Here is a 25,373-nt window from a genome sequence, read left to right on the forward strand (position 1 = left end):
TTTCACTGTAATGTCTGATCCAAACAACCCTAGCTTTCCCGTCCCTGCAATCCCTATGCCTCAATTATATTGGAGCAAGTCGACTTCACAATGCTAGCTGCATGAAGCATTGGCACTATTTTTTTTAGTAAAAAGACTTTGCAACATCTTTGCGAAGTCGTCTTTAACAAGAAGAAGAAGGAGACAAAGTATGTCATATTTATGGCCTTAGGAAGCCATGTACTGCTCCTAAGTGGTGACGTCAGACTTACCGTCATAGAAGGCGATGTAGTCTCCCTTGCATGTGGCGTCACCGCGGGGCACCATCCTTCCTTGGACCTCCACCTCCACCGCGTCCACCACTCTGAACGCGGACAGCAGGTAGCGACACTGGGCATCACTGCAACGAACACATACAATACAGGTCAATGCAGCCATCTTTAGTGTTCACACGGACACACACAAAAAGACACAGACACAAGCAATCATGCACGCACGCACGCACGCACACACACACGCATGCACGAACGCACACACACACGCACGCACACACACACACACACACACCCACACACACAGACACAAGCTAGCACGCACGCGCACACACACGCATGCACGCACGCACACACACGCACACACGGACACACACACATACACACACAAGCTAGCACGCACGCGCACACACACGCATGCACGCACGCACACACGGACACACACACAAACACACACACACACACACACACACACACACACAGATGGAGAGGCAGAGACAGAGAGAGACAAACAGACAGACAGGCAGACGACAGTCAGGAAGGGACACAGAGAGAGAGACAGACAGAGACTGAATCAGACACAAAGAACTTACTTTGGAAAGCCAGAAGTGTTGGTAGACAATGAAGGCAGTGTCTCTATCTTGTCGCTTTCGGCCCGTCGCCTCTCCGTGTTGTTATTACAAGGGTAGTCTGTCACACAAACAAACTCAAACGTTCATAAGCATACATACAGTCCGGATTACCCAAAGGCAGCAAGAGGGTTAAACTGGTAGCTCGGCTGCTCTAGCACTGGACTTGTGATCCCGGGATCAAGGCTTCCAATCTGGATGGGACGGACACGAGTCAACTTTATACATGCGCAGACTCAGAGAAGGTATCCATGACCCAACCCCGTGTCACCACTGTGGTCCGTAAAAGACCTGAGCATTCTGCCAGAAGTGCAGGTGGCTTATCTGTTCCGGGTAGCGCGACTCTTTTGCTACTAGTTTACCGCTTAGAGAAATGCGACAGGGATTTCCCTGCGATTTGACAATAAAGTAATGAAAATGAAAAATGAAAAATAAAAAGTCAACAGCTATTAAAGGTACTGAACTTGTCAAATCCAGGTGCAGGGAGCCCCTGGGGCTTTTAGTCATACCTCAGGCAGCTATCCGTTAGAAGAACTACCAAGTTTCATTGACTTGCACCCAAAGAGTCAAGAACTGCGATTTTTTTACGAATTAATTTCGTACTCGGACCCGGCTGGTCTTGGCCTATTTTTGGATCTAAATTTAGATCAGGTAGATCACCACACCATGCACACAAAGACACGTCACTTAGCAAACTATGTCAGACGTCTTCATGAGTTTGTGTAAAACAAAATGGAGGCCGGAATCACTCAAGTTGAATCGAACTCCGACCAAACACCAACGTAATAACTAGGTTAATTTATGCACTCGCGTGAACAAGAAACTGTCGAGCTTCACAGATGTCGTCGTTGGCTAGTTTTGGGTTTGTTTTACTACCATAGGAGGATGTTTGAACTGTAAATGCACTCAGCTGCAACAAAAACGCAAAACGAAGGCTGTGAGCTGCACTGTGCCTTTAAAGGAAGACTGTTTTGTTTAATCAGATTGGACAGGCGGGGTGGTCTCGTGGGTAAGACGCCTGCCTCCCAAGCAGGAGGTTCGAATTCGGGCCGGGACGGACACGGGTCAACTTTATGCGAAGACCCAGAGACGGAAGCCATATGATGCATATCCCACCCCCGTGTCACCACAATGGCACGTAAAAGACCTCGGTCGTTCTGCCATAAGTGCAGATGGTTGATAGCACTTAAACACGCATACACTTGTGTATTTCGTCAAAAGCCGTGAGGGCGGAAACACTCAAATTATCCAACATAATTATCATGTCCTTAAGAGGCGAAATATTTTGCCTGTAGGACAGTAAGCATTCTCTCTTTCCAGAAGGTTGCGTGTTCGAATCCCGGCTGCGCCTGTTTTTTCCGATCTCCCAGGTCAACTTATGTGCAGATCTGCTGGTGCTTTATCCCCAATTGTGTGCAGGGCCGGATCTGGGGGGGGGGGGGGGGGGGTCCTGGGACCCGGAACCCTAGACCCCCCCCCCCCCCCCCCCCCGGCCATCCGATGTACCTCTCAAAGAAAGAAAAATATGTGGACTTTTCAAGCTCTTTCCCCCAACTCCCTTAGTTTATTTGGTCTTCTAAAACTATTTCAAATTATGAAAATGTGTAATTTTGATTCCCAGTTGTAAGGAAAGACCAAAAAATGACCTCACAAATGCAAAATTTTCTCGGCTTCTGGGAGGCTCTGCCCCCCAGACCCCCCAAAGGGGCGTTGCCCCTACACCCCACCGGGGCCTCAGCGGCCCCCGGACCCCTGCCTTCAGTTGGAACCCTCCCCCCCTCCCCCTTCCACGAACTTGGTCCGGCCCTGGTGTGGATAAATGGTGAGAAAAACCGGTCATACACGTAAAAGCCCACTCGTGCACACACGAAAAAACCAGGAGTGTACGAGGGAGTTTCAGCCCGTGAACGAAGAAGAAGAAGAAGTATTCAGATTCATATGCAATCCTACAATCTGCAGAACTATACTTACCAAGGGCCACAACTCTCAACAGGATGGGTTTATCGCTGGGAAAGGATGGTCCAGGGGAGATCACCATGTTGTGAGTCAAGCTACGCATAGTTGTCTTCTTACAGGCCTCGCCCAGAGACTTCGCTTTGTCTTTCATGTAACCTGAAAATGCAAACAAAGAAGACCAGAAGATAAGAAACGTTTTTGATGACAAATTCTCAATCAGGACGCTTTGGGAGTATGACACTTCAGTGACAACTGTATTTACGGTTGTCTGTCCTGTTGGTTATTAAATTACCAGTTGCATCGTCATGGTGCATTACACATGCAAATGAAAAGAGCAATTCAAACACCAATGAATACTAATCAATGTATATCTGTTTTATGTGTCTGCGAAATAACCCCCCCCCCCCCCCCAACTCCCTTCTCACTCATTCTTTGTTTCTCTACCTCCTTCACCTCAGCTTTATTTTCACTGAACCACTTCCCATCCGAGTGCGTGTACCCCTATCTCATGGTTGGTTATTACACCCCCGGTATAGGGGTGTGTATAGGTTTCGCTCGATGTGTTTGTTTGGGTGTTTGTGTGTTTGTTTGTGTGTTTGTGTTCGCATATAGATCTCAAGAATGAACGGACCGATCGTCACCAAACTTGGTGAACAGGTTCTATACATTCCTGAGACGGTCCTTACAAAAATTGGGACCAGTCAAACACACGGTTAGGGAGTTATTGGTGGATTAAAATTATACAAGGACTTATAGAGGAACATATTAATGGTCAAAGGGAAATAACCATTCTCACTGCCACCAACTGAGAAGGTTATTTCCCTTTGACGGGGGTGTTTTTCCTACCTCGGAGGAATTTCTTGTTGTAAGAAACGATAAACAATAAGAACCAACCATCCTGCCCCCCACCCCCACCACTCATACACACACTCATCAACCCCAAACTTACCATCACCGAAGTCACATCACCTTACACTAAGCACCGGTGTAACACGAGAAAATTACTCCCACGAGATTTTTACTCCGGAGTAAACATTTCGTTCGAAAAAGTTACTCCCTTTACGAAAAAAGCACTCCCCCATTGCACGAGAAAATTACTCCCCAAGACAGGTGAGTTCCGAGTAAACATTTCGTACAAAAATGTTACTCCCCTGACGAATAAATAACGAATAAATTACTTCACCCCAACACGAGCAATTTAACTTCCCATGCCAGGTGTACGACATTTTTACTGCCTTGTCCCCTGTTAGTCTTGGTGGTGGAAGTGGTGGAGGGAGGGTAGCGCGACATTCGTGTGCGCGAGATCACTTATTGGCATTATCCCTTCGCCCGCATCCCATTTTTGCGTACGAGATTTTTACTGGAAGTAAAAACAAGTCGCGTAAGGCGAAAATACAACATTTAGTCAAGTAGCTGTCGAACTCACAGAACGAAACTGAGCCCAACGCAACGCAGCAAGACCGTATACTCGTAGCATCGTCACTCCACCGCCCGTGGCAAAGGCAGTGCCAGTGAAATTGACAAGAAGAGCGGGGTAGTAGTTGCGCTTAGAAGGATAGCACGCTTTTCTGTACCTCTCTTCGTTTTAACTTTCTGAGCGTGTTTTTAATCCAAACATATCATATCTATATGTTTTTGGAATCAGGAACCGACAAGGAATAAGATGAAAGTGTTTTTAAATTAATTTCGTTAAAAAAATTTTGATAATAATTTTTATATATTTAATTTTCAGAGCTTGTTGTTAATCCAAATATAACATATTTATATGTTTTTGGAATCAGCAAAGGATGGAAAATAAGATGAACGTAAATTTGGATCGTTTTATAAAAAAATTATTTTTTTTACAATTTTCCGATTTTTAATGACCAAAGTCATTAATTAATTTTTAAGCCACCAAGCTGAAATGCAATACCGAAGTCCGGGCTTCGTCGAACATTACTTGACCAAAATTTCAACCAATTTGGTTGAAAAATGAGGGCGTGACAGTGCCGCCTCAACTTTCACGAAAAGCCGGATATGACGTCATCAAAGACATTTATCAAAAAAATGAAAAAAACGTGTGAGGATATCATACCCAGGAACTCTCATGTCAAATTTCATAAAGATCGGTCCAGTAGTTTAGTCTGAATCGCTCTACACACACACACATACAGACAGACAGACACACACACACACACACACACACACACACACACAGACACACACACACACGCACATACACCACGACCCTCGTCTCGATTCCCCCCTCTACGTTAAAACATTTAGTCAAAACTTGACTAAATGTAAAAATGGGGAGTAAAAATTTCGTGGAGGGAGTAATTTGTTCGTGCCTTGGGGAGTTCTTTTCTCGTACGAAAAGTGTACTCGGAGTAAGAATTTCGTACGAAATATTTACTCCGGAGTAAATTTTTCGTGGAGTAAAAATTTCGTGTTACACCGGCATACCCCTCTCCCGCCTCCAAATAAACAACCGTGCGCACAAGAACACACAACTGACCATCAAAGAATTCCAGCCCCCTGTCCCCGCACTGCAGGTCAGACTTGGTGGAGTTGACCAGGTCCAGTTTCAGCGTCTGATAGCGCCCTGAGGCCCACAGCCTTAGAGAGCAGGGAGTGTTGCCTCTGAAAGAACAACGGGAATTCCACTATGCAAAATAGGGTGAGATACGTATGTCACTGAGATATAAGTGTGTAAATTACTGTGGTTAGAGTGCATGCATGCCCTCTCAGCCTTAGCGAACACGGAGTGTTGCCTCTGAAAGAAAACACGAGAAATCCACTATGCAAAATAGGGTGATAACGTGTGTCGAGAAATACACTTTGCAAACAAGGGTGAAACAAGATGAATGTTAATTACTGTGATTAGAGAGCATGCCTCTCATGTTGGGGTTCCAGGTTCGATTCCTTTACAGGGTGTACACAAGTACCCAATTTAGTGTTCTCCAGTCCCCCCAGCTGCAATACACGAAGCAGTGTAGAGAATACACAGCAAGTAGCCCCACGATTGTTAATCGTGGGTATGCTCAACAACAACAACAACAACAACAACAACAACAACAACAACAACAACAACAACTTACCTCAAACACAAATGAGAGGTAATACAATCCTGATCCTAAACATGTTGCCAAAAGTACCAAGTGCATTTGTACTTACCGTACGATGGTTGTGTAGGGGAAAGAAATGAAGGTTGGCTCTGAGGACACCTGCACCGTTGGAATGATGTTGTCACTGCAGCCAGCTGAAAGGCAAAATAACTGACCACTACAGCATATGTAAACAAGTGCCCGAAGCACAAGAATCACCTTTGCAGGCAGAGCCAGTCAAGTCAGACAGGATACAGATTTAAAGCTAAATTAACAGCTATGGGTACGGAGTATTTTTTGCTATTTGTATTATCATTTCTTTAGTGTAGGTATTGTTGACACACTCTCTGTCTCTCTCTCTCTCTGTCTCTCTCTCTGTCTCTCTCTCTCTCTGTGTCTCTGTCTCTCTCTCTCTCTCTCTCTGTCTCTCTCTCTCTCTCTCTCTCTCTCTCTCTCTCTCTCTCTCTCTCTCTCTCTCTCTCTCTCTCTCTCTCTCTCTCTCTCTCTCTTCAACTTCAGGCCCTTCAAGCGTTATTATTCTGATTTGTTTCGTTTTGGTTTCATTTTTCATTGCTCATTTTTCTGTTTGATTTTTCTCCCTTTCCCCTTCTTTTGTACTTGGAGGACATCATCGCCATATTCTCTGATAAGTCGTTTTGTTATTTGTATTGTTGTTTTCATTTTTTTAACCTGTTGAAGACCTTTAGGTCGAAACGTTGTTCATTGTCATTTGTTTGTATATTTCGTTGCGAGTCCAGTATATTAGGTATTTCTCTTAGGCACAAAAAAAAATAGGTGTGGTTACGGTAACATAGCCACAAAAAAAAGGGTAGGTAGGTAGGCAATCACTTTTTTTTTAAACTTTTTTTTCTAATGTGTACAAATTAAACCTACTTGACAGGGAAATAAGTGTGCGACACGGGCGCTTTCGCTTTCATTGCGTTTTTTGCACTCGTTTTTTTTGGTTTTTTGGGTGTTTTTTTGACAAATGTAATAAAAAGTTATAGGATCGGCCCCTAAAAATAGGGTAGGTCGGGTTACCGTAACCACACCTATTTTTTTTTAGGCCTAAGCTATGGGTACGCCAAGGTTCCCAAGAGGATACAAGGTGACAAGAACACCCAGACCCAATCACAAAAACCTTCTCCGTCCAAATCTCACGGGTGTGCTCCCCCCCCCCCCGCCCCCCCCCCCACACACACACACACACATACACCCCCACACACACACTGAAGCACTGACTTTGCAGGGAGCGGGTGACAGCACGCAGACGCAGCACGTGCCAGCTGAGGTCGGGCCTGAGCAAGGTGAAGGTCACGAGGGCCTGAGAGCTGTGCGTGGTGATGGCCTCGAAGGGCTTGGTGCCGTAACACCACGACACGATCTTAGGGCTCGACTCGCTGGGACCTGGGCATCAGTACAAAGGAAGACAACATTAGGTAACTACAACCGATACATATCCTTGGTCTAAATATCTTAGATAAAACTCAACTACGCTACTGTTTGTTTGTTTGTTTGTTTGCTTAACGCCCAGTCCACCACGAAGGGTGATATTAGGGCGGTGCTGCTTGGACATTTAACGTGCGCCACACACAAGACAGAAGTCGCAGCACAGGCTTCATGTCTCACCCAGTCACATTATTCTGACACCGGACCAACCAGTCCTAGCACTGACCCCATAATGCCAGACGCCAGGCGGAGCAGCCACTAGATTGCCAATTTTAAAGTCTTAGGTATGACCCGGCCGGGGTTCGAACCCACGACCTCCCGCTCACGGGGCGGACGCCTTACCACTAGGCCACCTACGCTACAGTGGATTCACCCTTGTAAGACCATCCCCCCCCCTTCCCTCCCATGTAAGACTTCGGCCCTTTTAAGTCCCTGTTTCTTAGAGTTTCTGTTCATTACCTCCGTACCTTCAACCCCGCTTTAAGGCTCCTTCCTTATAAGATCTGATTTTCTGAGAGTTTTAGAGGTCTAAAAAGTAGAATTCCATTGTATTTGTAACTTGGAGGTTTGAACACGCCTGGAACCAGCACAAAAGCATGTTTTTCATCATGTCCCGAGGAATGTAGTGTACTTACTGCTGTCCAAATTTAAAACGCCTTCCTGGTTAAAGCCATGCAGTAAACTAGCCCAGATAAGGAACAAGAGTATCTGTCAATGTTTGACACATGTAGACATTCAGCAGCCACTTTGCTTTCTGTACAGAGTGACAAGTTTTGCTACATCAATTTTTTACCCGACACCAATGTCAATTTGCGAACTAATTTCTGCTCTAAAACCTTTAAAGTAAAGTACAAACCTGGAAATTTGGACTAGGTTCACAAACCGAATCTGGGTGCAAATCAACTGGGTGTGAACAAGCGAAAGGGTCTGATTGGTTGCAATCATAACAAATCTCTATTTCAACCAATCCGACTATATGGAGCTACGAACCACCCATTTGGGTGGCTTTGTTTGTTTGTTTGTTTGTTTGCTTAACGCCCAGCCGACCACGAAGGGCCATATCAGGGCGGTGCTGCTTTGACATATAACGTGCGCCACAAACAAGACAGAAGTCGCAGCCCAGGCTTCACTGTCTCACCCAGTCACATTATTCTGACACCGGACCAACCAGTCCTAGCACTAACCCCATAATGGCAGACGCCAGGCGGAGCAGCCACTAGATTGCGATTGCCAATGTTAAAGTCTTAGGTATGACCCGGCCGGGGTTCGAACCCACGACCTCCCGATCACGGGGCGGACGCCTTACCACTGGGCCAATTGTGCCGGTCTTTGGGTGGCTTGGTGCACCTCAGTCCAGCACAACGGACCTCATTTAATGCCCTAAAGAAAGTGATCTTCTGTCTAAATCAATTAAAAATTACATTATTTCATTCTTTATTTCAAGCATCTGACCGTCATAGATGGTGAAGTTGCCGTCCTCGCACTCTATGGCGCTGTGCAGCTCCAGGGTCAACACCAGCCCTCTGTCGTTCTCGTTGGACGTGAACAGGTAGCGACACTGCACTCGCTCTGGTGCGCTGCAATCATCATCATCATCATCATCATCATCATCATCATCATCATCATCATCATCATCATCATCATCATCATCATCATCAATCATCCATCATCATCATCAATCATCATCATCATCAATCATCATCAATCATCATCATCATCATCATCATCATCATCATCATCATCATCATCATCATCATCGTCGTCGTCATCATCATCATCATCATCATCGTCATCATCATCATCGTCATCGTCGTCGTCGTCATCAACATCGTTGTCACCGTCATCATAGCAACTACGTTAAGTGTCACAGTCACTGTCTTCATCATCGTCCTCATTATAATCTTCGTTAGTGTCATGGTCGTTATCTTCATCATCGTCCTCATTATAATCTCCGTTAGTGTCATGGTTGTTTTCTTCATTATCATCCTCATTATAATCTCCGTTAGTGTCATGGTTGTTTTCTTCATTATCATCCTCAATATTATCTTCGTTAGTGTCATGGTCGTTATCTTCATCATCGTCCTCATTATAATCTTCGTTAGTGTCATGGTCGTTATCTTCATCATCGTCCTCATTATAATCTCCGTTAGTGTCATGGTTGTTTTCTTCATTATCATCCTCAATATTATCTTCGTTAGTGTCATAGTCGTTGTTTTTCTCTTGTCATACTATGGCTTGGACAGTTAGACAGCATCAACTAGGGTCGGTCGGGTTACCATAAACATAATATATAATGTTGCCTTAACTTTAACTAGAACAGACAACATGACGTTTGGAGCGGCTGCACTCTCTCGGCTTCCTGTTGATTCCATGTCGGAACGAATCGCAAAATTATTTGTGTTGCAAACCCCTTACTTATCAGGTTAGAAGAAGCATGTTTGCCAAATGAGAGAATGAGGGAGAGAGATGGGAGGGGGGATATGGAGAGATATATTTGGTAATTGATTATTTTAATCTATAATGACTTGACTCGTTTACGGGTTTTAGCCTCCATACGACTTGAATAATTAGCATAAAGAACTTGCGGTGATGTTTATTGGTCGTGTGTTTGGTGTGCATGCAAAAGATTCTAATGTTTTACGTTCTTACGTGCTACTTGGTATCGTCACGCTCATAAGATAACTGCCTATGTCATTTATTTTAGAGTTTTGAAAAAACGCAAATAACTTCTTTGGTTTCTGAACAATCTGCCCATCTGATTTTAGTTATGAATTTCAAACTGCCTATCTCGAGTGGTTGACATCAGTATACGCGTGAGGTAAAGAGCTGACAGCAACATTTTCAATCAGCACAAATGCATAACAACCCCGAAAAGGCATTAGCATACCTTTAAATTCTCCAAACAAGTTTGTATGTGTCAAAACGGAAAGGTGTCTAACTCAGACACGAGAACGGCAGTTTTGCTCACGTAACCGTGGCGATGATTTCCGTTGGTCTGAGAGTTTATACTCTCTAACACATGACAGGTACCCTTCCAGTAGCCTCCCCTGCAGTCTCACTGCAGAAATGCCTAACACTGAGTTAGGTATTGTTCTTATGAGCGTGACGGTATGTTGTCTGATACTGATATATACACGACGTCTGAATTTCTCTATTGATGATTATAAAGTTTTCTATGTCTAAATATTTCACTTACTTGTCGATACCGGTGTAGCTGGGAAGGTCAACAAAGATCGGGTTGAAGGACGTTTCTAAATTGACGGTCCTTTCCGGGTCACACTTGCTTGAATCTGCGGAAACAGACAGGTTTTTTTTTATTTTATTTTAAAAAACGAACAGGAGAAAGATAATGACTAAAGGGAACAAGCAGTACTGATCACACAGTGTTCAAAACTAGTTACACAAAGCGTGTTCATAAGTGGAACATTTCAGTTTAGGCACACAAAAAAATATAGGTGTGGTTACGGTAACATAGCCCAAAAAAATAGGGTAGGTAGGTAGGCAATCATTTTTTTTTTAACTTTTTTTTCTAATGTGTACAAATTAAACCTACTTGACAGGGAAATAAGTGTGCGACACGGGCGCTTTCGCTTTCATTGCGTTCTTTGCACTCGGTTTTTTTTTTTTTTTTTTTTTTGACAAATGTAATAAAAAGTTATAGGATCGGCCCCTAAAAATAGGGTAGGTCGGGTTACCGTAACCACACCTATTTTTGTTTTAGGCCTTAGAGTGTGATAAGATGTTGACGTACATTTCTGCATGGAGTAGTACTTGAGAGCGAAGCCGCGACTGGTGAGATGAGAGTCGGTGTGGAAGACCACCAGGACAGTCTTGCCGCTTGACCTGATGACGGCTTTTTCCTTCCCACACCACTTCTTCAGCAGCGGCTTGGTGCTGTCCAGCCCTGAAACACACATACCAGGTCCAGGGGAACTCCCCTTTTAACACCTCTACAAATCTGAGAAAATCGGGTCTTAAAAAGGAGGGAGTCTTAAAATGAGGATACATTTACTGATGTTATGATCAGAAAATCTGAGAAAACAGCGTCTTAAAAGCAGGGCCTAGCATTGGAAAAAGTGAGTTCAGCTTACAAAGGCGGGGGTCTGGCCCCAGGTGGGGAAAAAAAGAAATATAAATATAAATAGTGGTGAAATAGAAAAAAAAACTCTGTAAATAGAGAGAAAAAAAATTGCGATTTTTTACCTAAAATTACACACACACACCCCCCCCCCCCCCTCCTCAAAGAAGATTGAGCAACTAAATTATGCCTTCACCAACAAGCAAAACACAGACAGAGAACAAGAAAACTGACAATCTTGTGTCATTTGGCCTGAAAGTGCCATTCCCACTTCCAGGAATACCTGGATTCTTTGTCACTGAATGGCTGACCACGTTCAACAATGTCGCTTCGAGACATTATTTCAAGTCCAGAGCCACAAAACACCGGCACAAAGCAAGCTCGCGCGATGCCAGAGGAAGTGCGTGCTCAAGCAAACTGTCAAACCGATTGAGAATTGAACCGAACAGCGCACAAAACGAAAGCTGGGACTGTTTGGGTTTACCGTTTGGGAATAACAGGTTTTTGCATTTCGGCGTACACCAAATCGAGTTCCGCGTACTGGCGATGTTATTTCGGCGTAAAGTAAGCCGAACGGCTTACAATGCTAGGCCCTGTAAAAGGGAGGGAGTCTTAAAATGGGTGTAAATTTACTGATGTTATGATCAGAAAATCTGAGAAAACAGCGTCTTAAAAGGGAGGGAGTTTTAAAATGGGGGAGGGGTCTTAAAAAAGGGAGTGCGTGAGGGGGGGGGGGGGGTTGCACGGTAGTATGAGCTATTCTAGTGATTTTGAGATTTGTTGTTGTTGTTCTTGCTTCTGTTTGTAATTGTCTATATGTACGTAGGCCTACTAAGCAAACACTGAAAATCCTGTCCAAGTAAATGATAATTCCACGAATTGTTCTGTGCTTGCTAGCCTTTTTTTTTTTTTTTTTTGGGGGGGGGGGGGCGTTTTTTTACTGCCTTCTGGCGGCCAATTATCATATCACAGCAAAATGTCGATTCTATAGTCTGGAACGTATTCTTTTCTTATGGCTGCTGCCGTTGTTATCATTTGTGCGTTTGCTTTCAGGGTGGTGGTGGTTATTGTTCGGGTCTTATTTCCAACTTAAATGCTGTGGTCCATTATCTAGGACAAGGAAGAAAAGGTCACCACATAAATCGTAATTGCGGATGCCGTAAAGGTCAAGTGAACAACAGAATACGAATGTGTTCCAAATCAGACTTCTATGGATACACTGGCATTGGAACATGATCTGCGTTTTCCCCAGCCATAACGAATATCATACATACGGATGCTTGTCAATGCTGTCATGAATAATTCATATTACATAAAAGAAATGGCAGAATTACAAGGGGGTGGCATTTGGCGGGGGGGGGGGGGGGGGGGGGGGGGGGGGTATGTGGTCACCCTGTACAAGAACCTACCATCATAGACAGCGAGGTAGTCCTCACAGTCGCCGTTGTCCCAGTTGACCAGGTCAGTGGCCACACTCTCCAGCTGGACGATAGGGTCACGGAAACCTTCCGGGGCCGTCAGCACCCACTGGCAGTGCTCGTTGCTGTGACGTCACAGAGTAATGACGTCATCACAAAGAACAGTACTAAGTTAATATAAGGGACATCCAGATTCAACCTTCGTCAGACGAACATTCGTCGGTGGTGGGGATTTCCTCTCTATTTTTAACTTTGTGCCTCAATGCGCATGCGCTTGGTTTTTGGCGCTCACCACTGCTTGCCGAAGATCGGGATCTGCGTGGTGAAAAAGGCATGTTTGACGAACCTCAATCAGCAATCTTCGTGAGTACTTTTAGTCCTTTTCATAATGTTAAAAATATGTTTTATGTGCGCAGTGTTAAAGTTTAATATCTTTACGACGCTTCTGTGGACTGTGCATCTGTAAACTGTTCATTTTGGAGGCGTAGTGCATGAACACGGATACCTACACAAAACTCAGAACTTGAGTCGACGGGCGACATATCCTGCCAATTATCTCCCTTGATCTCTCTTGCACAAGACACTTGTTTCCACTAGACCTATTTGTTTTAGAGTTGGGAGATTTTACAGGAATGAATCTAAAAATCGAAAAAAAAATCAGTGTTGCTTGTGTACCCAGCATATTCAGATGTCTGGAATATTCCGATAAAAAAGACTCGTCATATATAACACTACTCGTCATCACTGTTTCGAAAAACAGACGAACGCACGAAGAACTTCGCGTAGATCTGGACCGAAATTAGAAAGTGGTGACCGTGACGGGATGTGACGTCACCACTTCAACAAACTCGCGAACATCGGAACTCACGAACTTTTGACGAAGGCAAATCTGGATGTCTCTACTGTCGGATCAAACAACAAACAAACATAAGCATTATAAATAAAATATAAAAAAAATTTAAAAAATTTAAAAAATCCCTGCGCTTAGAACTGTACCCACGGAATACGCGCGATATAAGCCTCATATTGATTGATTGATTGATGGACGTGGCAGTACTCGAGCATTATTGTATACACGCTCGCTTAACCTGTTCGCCGCCAGTAAAGATGTGTACATACTTGTTTCTCTGAATTGACAACTTACAGTGTGCTCTTCATGCATACATGAATACATCCTACACACACCTTGTTTGTTTGTTGTTGTTCTTCTTCTTTGTTGTTTATTAAACGGTTTGTTGCCCGTTAAAGCGAGTTACCCAGGATGTCCTACGGGCAACGAAAGGGTTAAAGATACGAGATTTTACACCCAGGAGCAGAGTCCGTTGCTTATAATTATGTCGCAACGTAATGATATTTTAACAAAGTACATGGCACTTCTCAATACTTTCCATGCTAAACTATACTAAAATAAACTAGCTTTGTCAGCGAGTACCCTACCAGTCACTTTCATGCATACAGCCGGAAAACTTTTAACGTCATAAAGGTAATGACGTTACAAAACACTGCAATGTTAAATATGTTGTAAAGTTGAAGCTACCTGACTTTAAACACATGACGTCAACACAATGAACAAAGCCGCAAGGCGAACTATTTTACTGGCTGTTTGGTTCCACTAACTATCAGTGCTAAAATGTTTGGCTAAAAAAGGTAATGCCTCATCGAAAACCTCTCTATTTTCAGGACATCATATGTGACCCTCCACCACGAAATGAGTCGCATGTCACCTCGCGCGGTTCTGCGCTAGGCTTGATATAAGTCCGGAGAGTGTCTGGTAACAGTGTGAGGGTCACCTTAGTCACAGGCTTATAACTCAAACAGTTTTTGCTCTTTTCTGAAACGGGTTTCACCACTGGATAGAGCATAAAAAACTCTTTAGGAAAATGTAAAAATATGAAAATCATGCAAAGGTGACATGCGACTCTTTTCGTGGTGGAGGGTCACAAATCACAAACGGAGAAAAGCATTCTAAATGTAGAAGAAATAAATGAGTGGGAGTAACAGAGATATAACAAGTCGCGTAAGGCGAAAGTACTACATTTAGTCAAGCTGTGGAACTCACAGAATGAAACTGAACGCACTGCATTTTTTCACAATGACCGTAGTCCGCCGCTTGTGTATAACGGAGTGAAACTGACGAGCCTGTTCAGCGCGGTAGTGGTTTCGCTGTGCTGCAGAGCACGCTTTTCTGTACCTCTCTTCGTTTTAACTTTCTGAGCGTGTTTTTAATCCAAACATATCATATCTATATGTTTTTGGAATCAGGAACGGACAAGGAATAAGATGAAATTGTTTTTAAATCGATTTCGGAAATTTAATTTTGATCATAATTTTTATATTTTTAATTTTCAAAGCTTGTTTTTAATCCAAATATAACATATTTATATGTTTTTGGAATCAGGAAATGATGTAGAATAAGATGAACGTAAATTTGGATCGTTTTATATGAAAAAAAATTATTACAATTTTCAGATTTTTAATGACCAAAGTCATTAATTAATTTTTAAGCCACCAAGCTGAAATGCAATACCGAAGTCCGGCCTTTGTCGAAGATTGCTTTACAAAAATTTCAATCAATTTGATTGAAAAATGAGGGTGTGACAGTGCCGCGTCAACTTTTACAAAAAGCCGGATATGACATATCATCAAAAGTATTTATCGAAAAAAAGAAAAACAATTCCGGGGATATCATTCCCAGGAACTCTCATGTCAAATTTCATAAAGATCGGTCAAGCAGTTTGGTCTGAATCGCTCTGAACACACACACGCACAGACAGACAGACAGACACACACACACACACACATACACCACGACTCTCGTCTCGATTCCCCCTCTATGTTAAAACATTTAGTCAAAACTTGACAAAATGTAAAAGGTTAGTTCAGAACGTCATCCATTACAGGCCAACATCGGCGTGCGGCAGATATAGCTCTAGTTTCTCGTGCTAGCAACGCTAAATTTAGCTCTATGGCCTTCTACTGTAACAAGCTTGTTCTCCTGGAGACGGATGTTCGGCTTTTAGCACTCACTTTTCATAGTCGTTGGGATAACTGGGTGACGTCAGTAAAGCCATGGAGTCGGCAGCCGTTAGGTACTTCAGACGTCGGCCGCATGCTTCACCTGGAACACACAGCATTATAACACACCATCAGGTATAGGTATTATCCTTTATCATATCATATGTACGGTCTGTAGGCTAGATAAGCCTTTGGCCGGAGAAAGAGATGGAACCAAATTTCATTATACGAGGGTCGTGGCATAAGCAAACACACGAGAGAGAGAGAGAGAGAGAGAGAGAGAGAGAGAGAGAGAGAGAGAGAGAGAGAGAGAGAGAGAGAGAGAGAGAGAGAGAGAGAGAGAGAGAGAGAGAGAGAGAACTCAGAACTCAGAACTTTATTACATAAGGATAAAGGTTTTAGGCTTAGCCTAATCTTCCAACCTGTCCTTGGAACATATACAGAGAGAGAGAGAGAGAGACAGACAGACAGACAGACAGACAGACAGACAGACATAGACAAATAGGCAGAGAAACAGTCAGACAGAACGAAAGCGTTTCCTTGAAAACGATTCCTTTATCCCATGTAAAAGCTTGATCTGGTTTGTAGGGGTTTACACGTTGGTTTACACGTTGGTTTACACGAGAACGTATTAATTATCTCTTGGAGCACAATGTAAATCATAACATTTTGCAAGCTTTACAACCACAACAATGCTTTTGGAACTGGCCCCAATGTTCGCATAGGAGCTTCGATCTGTGCTTGCAAAATACAAGAAAGAAGTGTTATAAATGAGAGAGAATGCAGAATATGGAAACTATTCCTTGATTTTTTTCTGGGTCGTTGCAGGGGGCAGATGTAGGAGGAAATGAGTGTGCTCTGCCACACAGCGCTTCAAGTGTCACGTTCAATAGCAATTTCCAAACCCCTGTCACGACCGCCTCCACACACACACACACACACTCACTCACACACACGGTCATCTTGCTACTGGACTGTATGCATTTCCAAGCTTCGATGTTCCTTTAAACCATAGCTCTGCCTCTGTGTGTGTGTGTGTGTGTGTGTGTGTGTGTGTTTGTTGTGTGTGCTTTTGTGTGAGTTTATGTGTTCATGCGTGCGCGCGTGATTGCGGACGTGCGTGCGCAAAAACAAGAAGGGCACTTGAGCCTCTGTTTTTTTTTAAACTTAGGTGGGTGAACAATAAAAAAAACAAAATACGCACAAAAACAACAACAAAATGACAAATAATGCAATGATCGAACAACCTGTCCCTTCTGACGAGTTCAAGGGAGGCAGCTGGCGGCAGTCATTACAAGGTTATCTAATTATCTCCCTTTGCAATGGAGGTCTTAGAGGACGTAAATCTTCATTACATGGCCATACGAACTCGCGCTCACCTGCTTTACAGCTGCAATTTCTACGCAACACTGGCTGATTTTGTGCGCGAAAAACGCTAGTGTTTTTACCCCTTGGAATAAAATGGAAAGGGGGTTCTGGTAATCTGGTGAAGGAACAAAGCAACAAACTTTAGAACGTGCAACATGTCATTAGCATGTTGGTTATTCTGGCTGAAAGCGGACAAACACTCAAGTCCCTAATTGGCTAAAAACCGTAGGACTTTTAATATTAATTTTACGGTTATTCTGGTTAACGCCCCTTCAAACGAATCATTAATTAGAACGTAAACGTGGCTTATTTAAAAATGACTGTTGGAAACGTGCAGGAAAAATGTGTTAACAGAAAACACAATTATTTTGGTGTGTACCTATGCGTTAAGAAATCAAGAAAGTTGGGGCGGAATTACATCTGTTTCATTAGCCTCAGTGAAAGGAAAGAGAACCAGCAGAGAGGGGGTGGGGGGGGGGGGGGGTGGTAGAAAGATCAACTGAGCAAGAAAGATATAAGATACGATTATGTTTTATTTACGTGGGAAATGATATAAGCAATTGCTGTTTTCTTTTTACAATCAACCCTTGCCCGTGACGGAACAATAGTAACACCTAACTCATTACATAACAATCATTAGCAATCAACTAAATGGCGTTAGATAGGAACAAATATACAATACTGTATTACATCATGAAGTATCATGTTAATATTTCAAAAGTGGCTCCTTAGAACTACACAAAACATTATATCACCAAGACATTAAGTAATAACAAGAGAGTGAGAGAGAGAGAGAGAGAGAGAGAGAGAGAGAGAGAGAGAGAGAGACAGAGACAGAGAGACAGACATAGACAGACAGAGACAAAGGGACAGAGACAGACAGACAGACAGACAGAGACAGAAACAGAGAGACATGTGGACTCTGAAGCAATCTTTTCCAAACGTCAAACCCCATCCGTCTTCCCATCAAAAACCTCACACGATCAAGATTTTGGACGAGAAAAATACATTTCGATCAGTTTTTCTACATCGCTTCAGGGACAGAGAGCAGGTTGAGCACAAAACAAGAGATAAACGGCAGAGTGCTTTGCGGGTTCATCAGTTCAGGTGAGATGTGGTATTAAATTAAACACAATGAGAATAATACCCAAAAGAAAGCGTATAGGTTCTTACAAAAACGATGGGAAAAAACTCCTTATAATCCAAGTCCGACAAAAAGAAAATTAGGTCAGGTCGTCACGTATTCCTCTCCTACAGTGCTTTCTTTCTTTGTCGATCATCTTCGCGAATTACTTCCCACAAGGAATCCTTTCCTGTCTGGAACAAGATGGACAATAGAGCTTCCTCTAGGGTTAGAGACCATCAAACAGTGTTTTTGCATTGTCAGTACCCTACCAGGCACTGTCACGTGGACAGCAGGAACACTGTCGATCGATATGCCCCCACGCCCCCGTCTCTCCCCCTCCACTACCACCTCGCCTTTGCTGTCCTGGGTGGGGGAGAATCTCGGTCACCCAAACGACACACATCTCATTCGATCTACAAAACAGCACCTACATCCAGAGTGATAGTTAACGTTGACCTGATTCCTCGTGAGAGCTTTTTCAGGACGTCTGATGTCTGATGTCTTTAATCGTAATTATGTACCCCTAACACACGGAGTTCAATACGACGGCGTTCTTTTAAAGAATTCCGTTCGGTTGGATGAAAGAATCGTCGTTCTCGGTTCTAAGATATATGAGCTACTATTAATTGGATTGAATGCCGAGTTTTTCATGCCACCCCCCCCCCTCTCACTCTCTCTCTCTATTTCACTCTCTCTCTTTTTAACTCTCTCTCTCTCTCTCTGTCTCTCTCTCTTTCACTCTCTCTCTCTTTCTTTCTCTCTCTCTTTCTTTCTCTCTTTCTCTCTCTCTTTCTCTTTCTCTCTCTCTTTCTCTCTCTGTCTCTCTCTCTCAATCACCCCCCTCTCTTCTTCTCTCTCGCTCTCCCCGCCCCCCTCCCCCCAACCCCCGCCCCCCCCCCCCCCCCCCCCCCACTCTCTCTCCCTCTCTCTCAATCACCACCCTCTCTTCTTCTCTCTCGCTCTCCCCGCCCCCCTCAGGTCAGAAAGAACCTGCACCAAATGTGTATCACAAGACATAGGTGATGAATTCCATTATTTATTTGTCTGTGATTTTTTCAAAGAAGAAAGAGCTGAGTTGTTACCACCTTACTATTGGAAAAAACCTAATGCACTTAAATTTAAAAAGTTGTTTGCTACTAAGAAATTGCTAAAGAATACTTTCGACTTTATTAATAGAATTTGTAACAGTTTTTCATAATTTTTTTTTTTTATTTTTTTTTTATTTACTATATTAGCATATATCATGATTGTATTGATTGTATTTATTGTTCAACATGCCCCCATGGGTTATGGACTTATACAAACTTGAACTTGAACTTGACTAAATGTAAAAACGGCATGTCCGGAGGGCGCAAGTGCAACAGAAGAAACAGCGGGGGGTTAGACTTGTCAGAGGAAACCGCATTCACAGAGGTGAGTGCCAGCACAAAGCGGGGTAACAATCTCAAGTTCCCTTCATCGATTTTTACGGCTTTTCTATTTCTCGTTTTTTAAAGATGCATTTCTTCTCGTGTACGCGATCGGGTTAACCAGTACAGACCTCTGTTGGGGATTTTGCGTGGAATAAGAGCTACCTTTCCGCCATTTGGACACGTACAAACAAATCCCTCCACTTGGTCACACACCAAAAATCAACACCGTCACTGCTTGCTGTGGCCAGTTGAATTTTGTATGAATTAATGGCGTTTACGAAGTTACTTTTTTGTGTGTGACCAAGCGGAGGGATGGCCTGTCCTATGTCCTGGTCAGATCTGAGATGGTGCCGTATTGTTTATACGAGCATGAGTGTGCATTTAAAGATGCATTTCTTTCGTGTAAGAGATCGGGTTAACCACCACAGACCTCTGTTCGGGATCTTGCGTGAAATATGAGCTTTCCGCCACTCAGACACGTACCAACAACGAACAGCCTAGCTGCTTTCCGTGAGTTTATGTGTGAGACAAAGTACAGTGTGTCAGCTGTTTCAGTGTAATCTGATTCGTACACCGGATGGATGTGTTCGTACATCCAAAACACATTTTTGGACCAACATTCCTTGCCACTCTTAGCCTTAAGACCAATTGGGTCGATGTACTTATGAATGTTTGCATTTATTGTCAAGATGAAATGTCCATTTAATAACCTGTCTTGATTTGTTTGAAGTCTGTTTTGCGTGTTTGCTTGCACCTTTGTTTCCTTGGCTGAAGCATTTCTGTGTTTTGTTCCTTTCCTCGCAAACCATCATTTAACCCACAACTAATCTGTCAAGGTTTTTACTTGGGATAAAAGCGATCTTTCTGTAACCGTCTCTGAATCCTCACAGAAAGTTGGCTCGTCCCGCTCCGGATCGGAGCCCATGACTCGCGGATCTCAAGTCCCGTGCTGTACCAATGTTGTTAGCCATCCCCCATCTTCAACACGCGGATCTCAAGTCCCGTGCTCTACCAATGTTGTTAGCCATCCCCCATCTTCAACACGCGGATCTCAAGTCCCGTGCTCTACCAATGTTGTTAGCCATCCCCCATCTTGAACACGCGGATCTCAAGTCCCGTGCTCTACCAATGTTGTTAGCCATCCCCCATCTTGAACACGCGGATCTCAAGTCCCGTGCTCTACCAATGTTGTTAGCCATCCCCCATCTTGAACACGCGGATCTCAAGTCCCGTGCTCTACCAATGTTGTTAGCCATCCCCCATCTTCAACACGCCGATCTCAAGTCCCGTGCTGTACCAATGTTGTTAGCCATCCCCCATCTTGAACACGCGGATCTCAAGTCCCGTGCTCTACCAATGTTGTTAGCCATCCCCCATCTTGAACACGCGGATCTCAAGTCCCGTGCTGTACCAATGTTGTTAGCCATCCCCCATCTTGAACACGCGGATCTCAAGTCCCATGCTCTACCAATGTTGTTAGCCATCCCCCATCTTCAACACGCCGATCTCAAGTCCCGTGCTCTACCAATGTTGTTAGCCATCCCCCATCTTCAACACGCGGATCTCAAGTCCCGTGCTCTACCAATGTTGTTAGCCATCCCCCATCTTCAACACGCGGATCTCAAGTCCCGTGCTCTACCAATGTTGTTAGCCATCCCCCATCTTGAACACGCGGATCTCAAGTCCCATGCTCTACCAATGTTGTTAGCCATCCCCCATCTTCAACACGCGGATCTCAAGTCCCGTGCTCTACCAATGCTGTTAGCCATCCCCCATCTTGAACACGCCGATCTCAAGTCCCGTGCTCTACCAATGTTGTTAGCCATCCCCCATCTTCAACACGCCGATCTCAAGTCCCGTGCTCTACCAATGTTGTTAGCCATCCCCCATCTTCAACACGCCGATCTCAAGTCCCGTGCTCTACCAATGTTGTTAGCCATCCCCCATCTTGAACACGCGGATCTCAAGTCCCGTGCTGTACCAATGTTGTTAGCCATCCCCCATCTTGAACACGCGGATCTCAAGTCCCGTGCTCTACCAATGTTGTTAGCCATCCCCCATCTTGAACACGCGGATCTCAAGTCCCGTGCTCTACCAATGTTGTTAGCCATCCCCCATCTTCAACACGCCGATCTCAAGTCCCGTGCTCTACCAATGTTGTTAGCCATCCCCCATCTTGAACACGCGGATCTCAAGTCCCGTGCTCTACCAATGTTGTTAGCCATCCCCCATCTTGAACACGCGGATCTCAAGTCCCGTGCTCTACCAATGTTGTTAGCCATCCCCCATCTTGAACACGCGGATCTCAAGTCCCGTGCTGTACCAATGTTGTTAGCCATCTCCCATCTTCAACACGCGGATCTCAAGTCCCGTGCTCTACCAATGTTGTTAGCCATCCCCCATCTTGAACACGCGGATCTCAAGTCCCGTGCTCTACCAATGTTGTTAGCCATCCCCCATCTTGAACACGCCGCCAGTACAACTGGCCTTGACACGGAACGATTCAAGGGGGGCAATCTCAGTCATCTGAAAGAGGGAAATCCAAACGCAATCCGCCTTGTTCGATTTTATGGGCTTGGACGATAGAGAAAAATAAGAAAAGCAAAAGCTGGAGTCCAGTCTGGACGAAACTGCTATCAAGAACGCAGAATTATTTTTTTCTGAGTTTTTTTTAGCCGTAAGCGCCATGTTTATCGGAGCAGGAAACTCTTCCAGAGTGAGGCCCCTTTGTTGGTTTCACTGCGGTGAACAGCAGTTATGAGAAATTCGAAATGAGAAATGGCGCTTACGGCTAAAAAAAACTCAGAAAAAATCAATTCTGCGTTCTTGATAGCAGTTTCGTCCAGACTGGACTCCAGCTTTTGCTTTTCTTATTTTTCTCTATCGTCCAAGCCCATAAAATCGAACAAGGCGGATTGCGTTTGGATTTCCCTCTTTCAGATGACTGAGATCCGATTGAATCGTTCCGTGTCAAGGCCAGTTGTACTGGCCGCGTGTTCAAGATGGCCATCCCCGAGACGGAATGTACCTTTAAGAGAGTCTTCCTGTAAGTGTAGACGTGTTATTGTTTGAAACGTGTGTATGAGAATTTGAATAAACACGCTTAAACCAAGTGTAGACAACCTCGTAAAACACAACAGATCCGATGCAGTCGGAGCATCCCTCCATTAAGACAAAGGACAACACTCCAACGGCATGTCTTCTGTCTGTGCAGAGAGGGAATATCTAGCTGTATTAACTTCGCAAACGACACCTTTCCAATCCGCAAATCTTATTCAGAATAAATTCTCAGTACGCACATAAAGCAGCGATACTGTTAAAGGTGGTCGTCTACATTTTTGCTTTTTTTCAATAATCTTATGGTTAGATTTCGATACAAAATTATGTCAAATGATGAATGAACCATGGGGAAAAAAGTTATAGAAAAAAAAATATATGTAAACAAAGATTTTATTTTTGGGTAGCGTGACTCACGCTTCCAATATTTTGTTTTCTGTTTGCTGAGAACATGTGCTTTGCCTAAAAATACTGACCAATCAAATTCATGTCACTATGCTTATAGCCACGCCCAAACAAGTGCAGCAACAGTTTGACACTGGAGCGCTGTCCAAGCTTTTTTTTAAACGCACGAAATGCACGGGATTTGAGAGGAGTTTTGCGCTTGGCATTTTCCAAATAAGGATGTATCCTACTATGAGTACTACGCTGGAATACTACAATGAATTTTCAAACGGCTACACTGGCTTCGTCTTTCCTGATCGAAAGGGGGTGTATTGTTGATATTTGTAGATAATATACTCTGCATTTTAATGGTCAAATGGCGATTTCGGTATAAAGGACCTTTAATATACGTTATTTGCGTTTTTAACCAAAAATTATGATAGCGGTCTCGGAGAACAATGACTGTCTCGATCTGTGTAATACCTGCTATTCAGACTTGGTCGTGTGACAGACGTTTTCTTCCACACGAGATTACGTTGATTGTCTAACTCAGCCTGACGGCTTCGTTAGACATCAGCTAATCGAGTGTGGAAGAAAACTCTGTCACACGACCAAGTCGGAATAGCATTTATGTCTCACAGCTTCAACAGAGGAGAGAACAAACACGTTTTGCGTACTCAAGCTTGACAAACCTAACCACAGGAGCAGCCATTGTGGAGAGATCTACTACGGAAGTGAACGAACAACTATGAATGACGTCTCGGTATATGTGAATGACGTCACAGTCATCGTCACAGTCTGTATCTTTTGAAGCATCGCATTCTTCATGACGTCTTTCTGTGTCTGCATCCGCGAAATGTTTGTTCTTTTCGGGGTCTTTGTCATCAATGTTCAGAACTCTGTCCTTCTAGTTTCAGACTAACAGGCCTCCTGAGCGAGCCACTTTCCAAGGGCAGCTAAACTCGCGTATGGAAACAGTACTGTCGTCTGGGATGCCGTTCTCAGTATTCTCAGCGTTGAAGAATTTGTAAAGAGAAGAAACGACAACAGCAGAAGAAATAAAAGTCGTGTGTGCATTTTGGGGCTTTTGGAGGGACGATTTCACATGCTCCAAAGCGTGTAACATACAATCTTGCACACGTTTGCTTTAGTAGTGGCAAAGAAGGAAAGCGTGTGACATTGTTTGATGTACGCGTCTAAGAGGAAGCACGAATGCTCCTGTTTTATGTGGAGGAACGTGACAAGAACCCTGGAGTTTGGCTTCGATGACTTGACTTGCATGTGCCTAAGAAGAAGTTACGATGCTGTTATTCTCTGCATTAACCTGAACGGGTCTACAGAGATCTACAAAAGGGTGTAGACAGGAAGGAAAGAGTCTTTAAAACACACAGTTCTCTTTCCCAAACTGCCTGCTCGATCACACCCGGGAGCAAACAAGCATCAGCTTTGCTCTCCCCCTCTCGTCCGCTCTTCTGAGTTCACACCCTTGTGGTTTTCTTGAATTCAATTCTTTGACGAGCAGTTTCTCTCCCGCTCTGTGTGTCTATCCCCTTTCTCTCTCTCTCTCTCTCTCTCTCTCTCTCTCTCTCTCTCTCTCTCTCTCTCTCTCTCTGTCTCTCTGTGTCTCTCTCTGTGTCTCTCTCTCTGTGTCTCTGTCTCTCTCTCTCTCTCTCTCTCTCTCTCTCTGTGACTCTGTCCATCTCTCCCTCTCTCTGTCTCTGTCTCTGTCTATCTCTCTCTCCCTGTCTCTCTCTCTCTCTCTCTGTCCATCTCTCTCTCCCTCTCTCTCTGTCTCTCTCTCTCTCTCTCTCTTTGTCTCTGTCTATCTCTCTCTCTCTCTCTCCCTCTCTCTCTCTATCTCTCTCTCTCTCTGTCCATCTCCATCTCCCTCTCTCTGTGTCTCCAAACTATCCCCCCAATCTTTGTACCTGCCATCTCCCTCTATCTCTTTTCCTTTTTTTCTTTCTTTTTCTTGTTAGCTTGTACACATGTACTACGTAGCCTTAAACCTCTATCCTTGTAAAAAAAAAATAAAGGGTCATCATCATCCCCTCCTCTCTCTCTCTCTCTCTCTCTCTCTCTCTCTCTCTATCTCTTTCTTTCTCTCTCTCTCTCTTTCTTTCTCTCTCTCTCTCTCTCTCTCT

At 44.0% G+C, this 25,373-nt stretch overlaps 1 protein-coding gene across 1 annotated transcript in view; it reads right to left on the reverse strand.

Moving 5' to 3' along the window:
• Window positions 1-228: 228 nt before the first annotated feature.
• LOC138974751 (cubilin-like) overlaps window positions 229-25,373 on the reverse strand; it is a 52,801-nt gene continuing 27,656 nt past the window's right edge. Inside the window, exons 2-12 of the mRNA XM_070347477.1 lie at window positions 15,895-15,985; window positions 12,859-12,992; window positions 11,123-11,275; window positions 10,568-10,661; window positions 8,824-8,948; window positions 7,165-7,329; window positions 5,993-6,077; window positions 5,334-5,458; window positions 2,852-2,992; window positions 845-941; window positions 229-379 (exon numbers count right to left, since the gene is read on the reverse strand). Coding sequence (XP_070203578.1) covers window positions 229-379; window positions 845-941; window positions 2,852-2,992; window positions 5,334-5,458; window positions 5,993-6,077; window positions 7,165-7,329; window positions 8,824-8,948; window positions 10,568-10,661; window positions 11,123-11,275; window positions 12,859-12,992; window positions 15,895-15,985 — 1,361 coding nt within the window. The remainder of the gene's footprint in view (window positions 380-844; window positions 942-2,851; window positions 2,993-5,333; window positions 5,459-5,992; window positions 6,078-7,164; window positions 7,330-8,823; window positions 8,949-10,567; window positions 10,662-11,122; window positions 11,276-12,858; window positions 12,993-15,894; window positions 15,986-25,373) is intronic.

The sequence above is a fragment of the Littorina saxatilis genome, linkage group LG8, assembly GCF_037325665.1.
Source record: "Littorina saxatilis isolate snail1 linkage group LG8, US_GU_Lsax_2.0, whole genome shotgun sequence".
NCBI lineage: Eukaryota > Metazoa > Mollusca > Gastropoda > Littorinimorpha > Littorinidae > Littorina > Littorina saxatilis.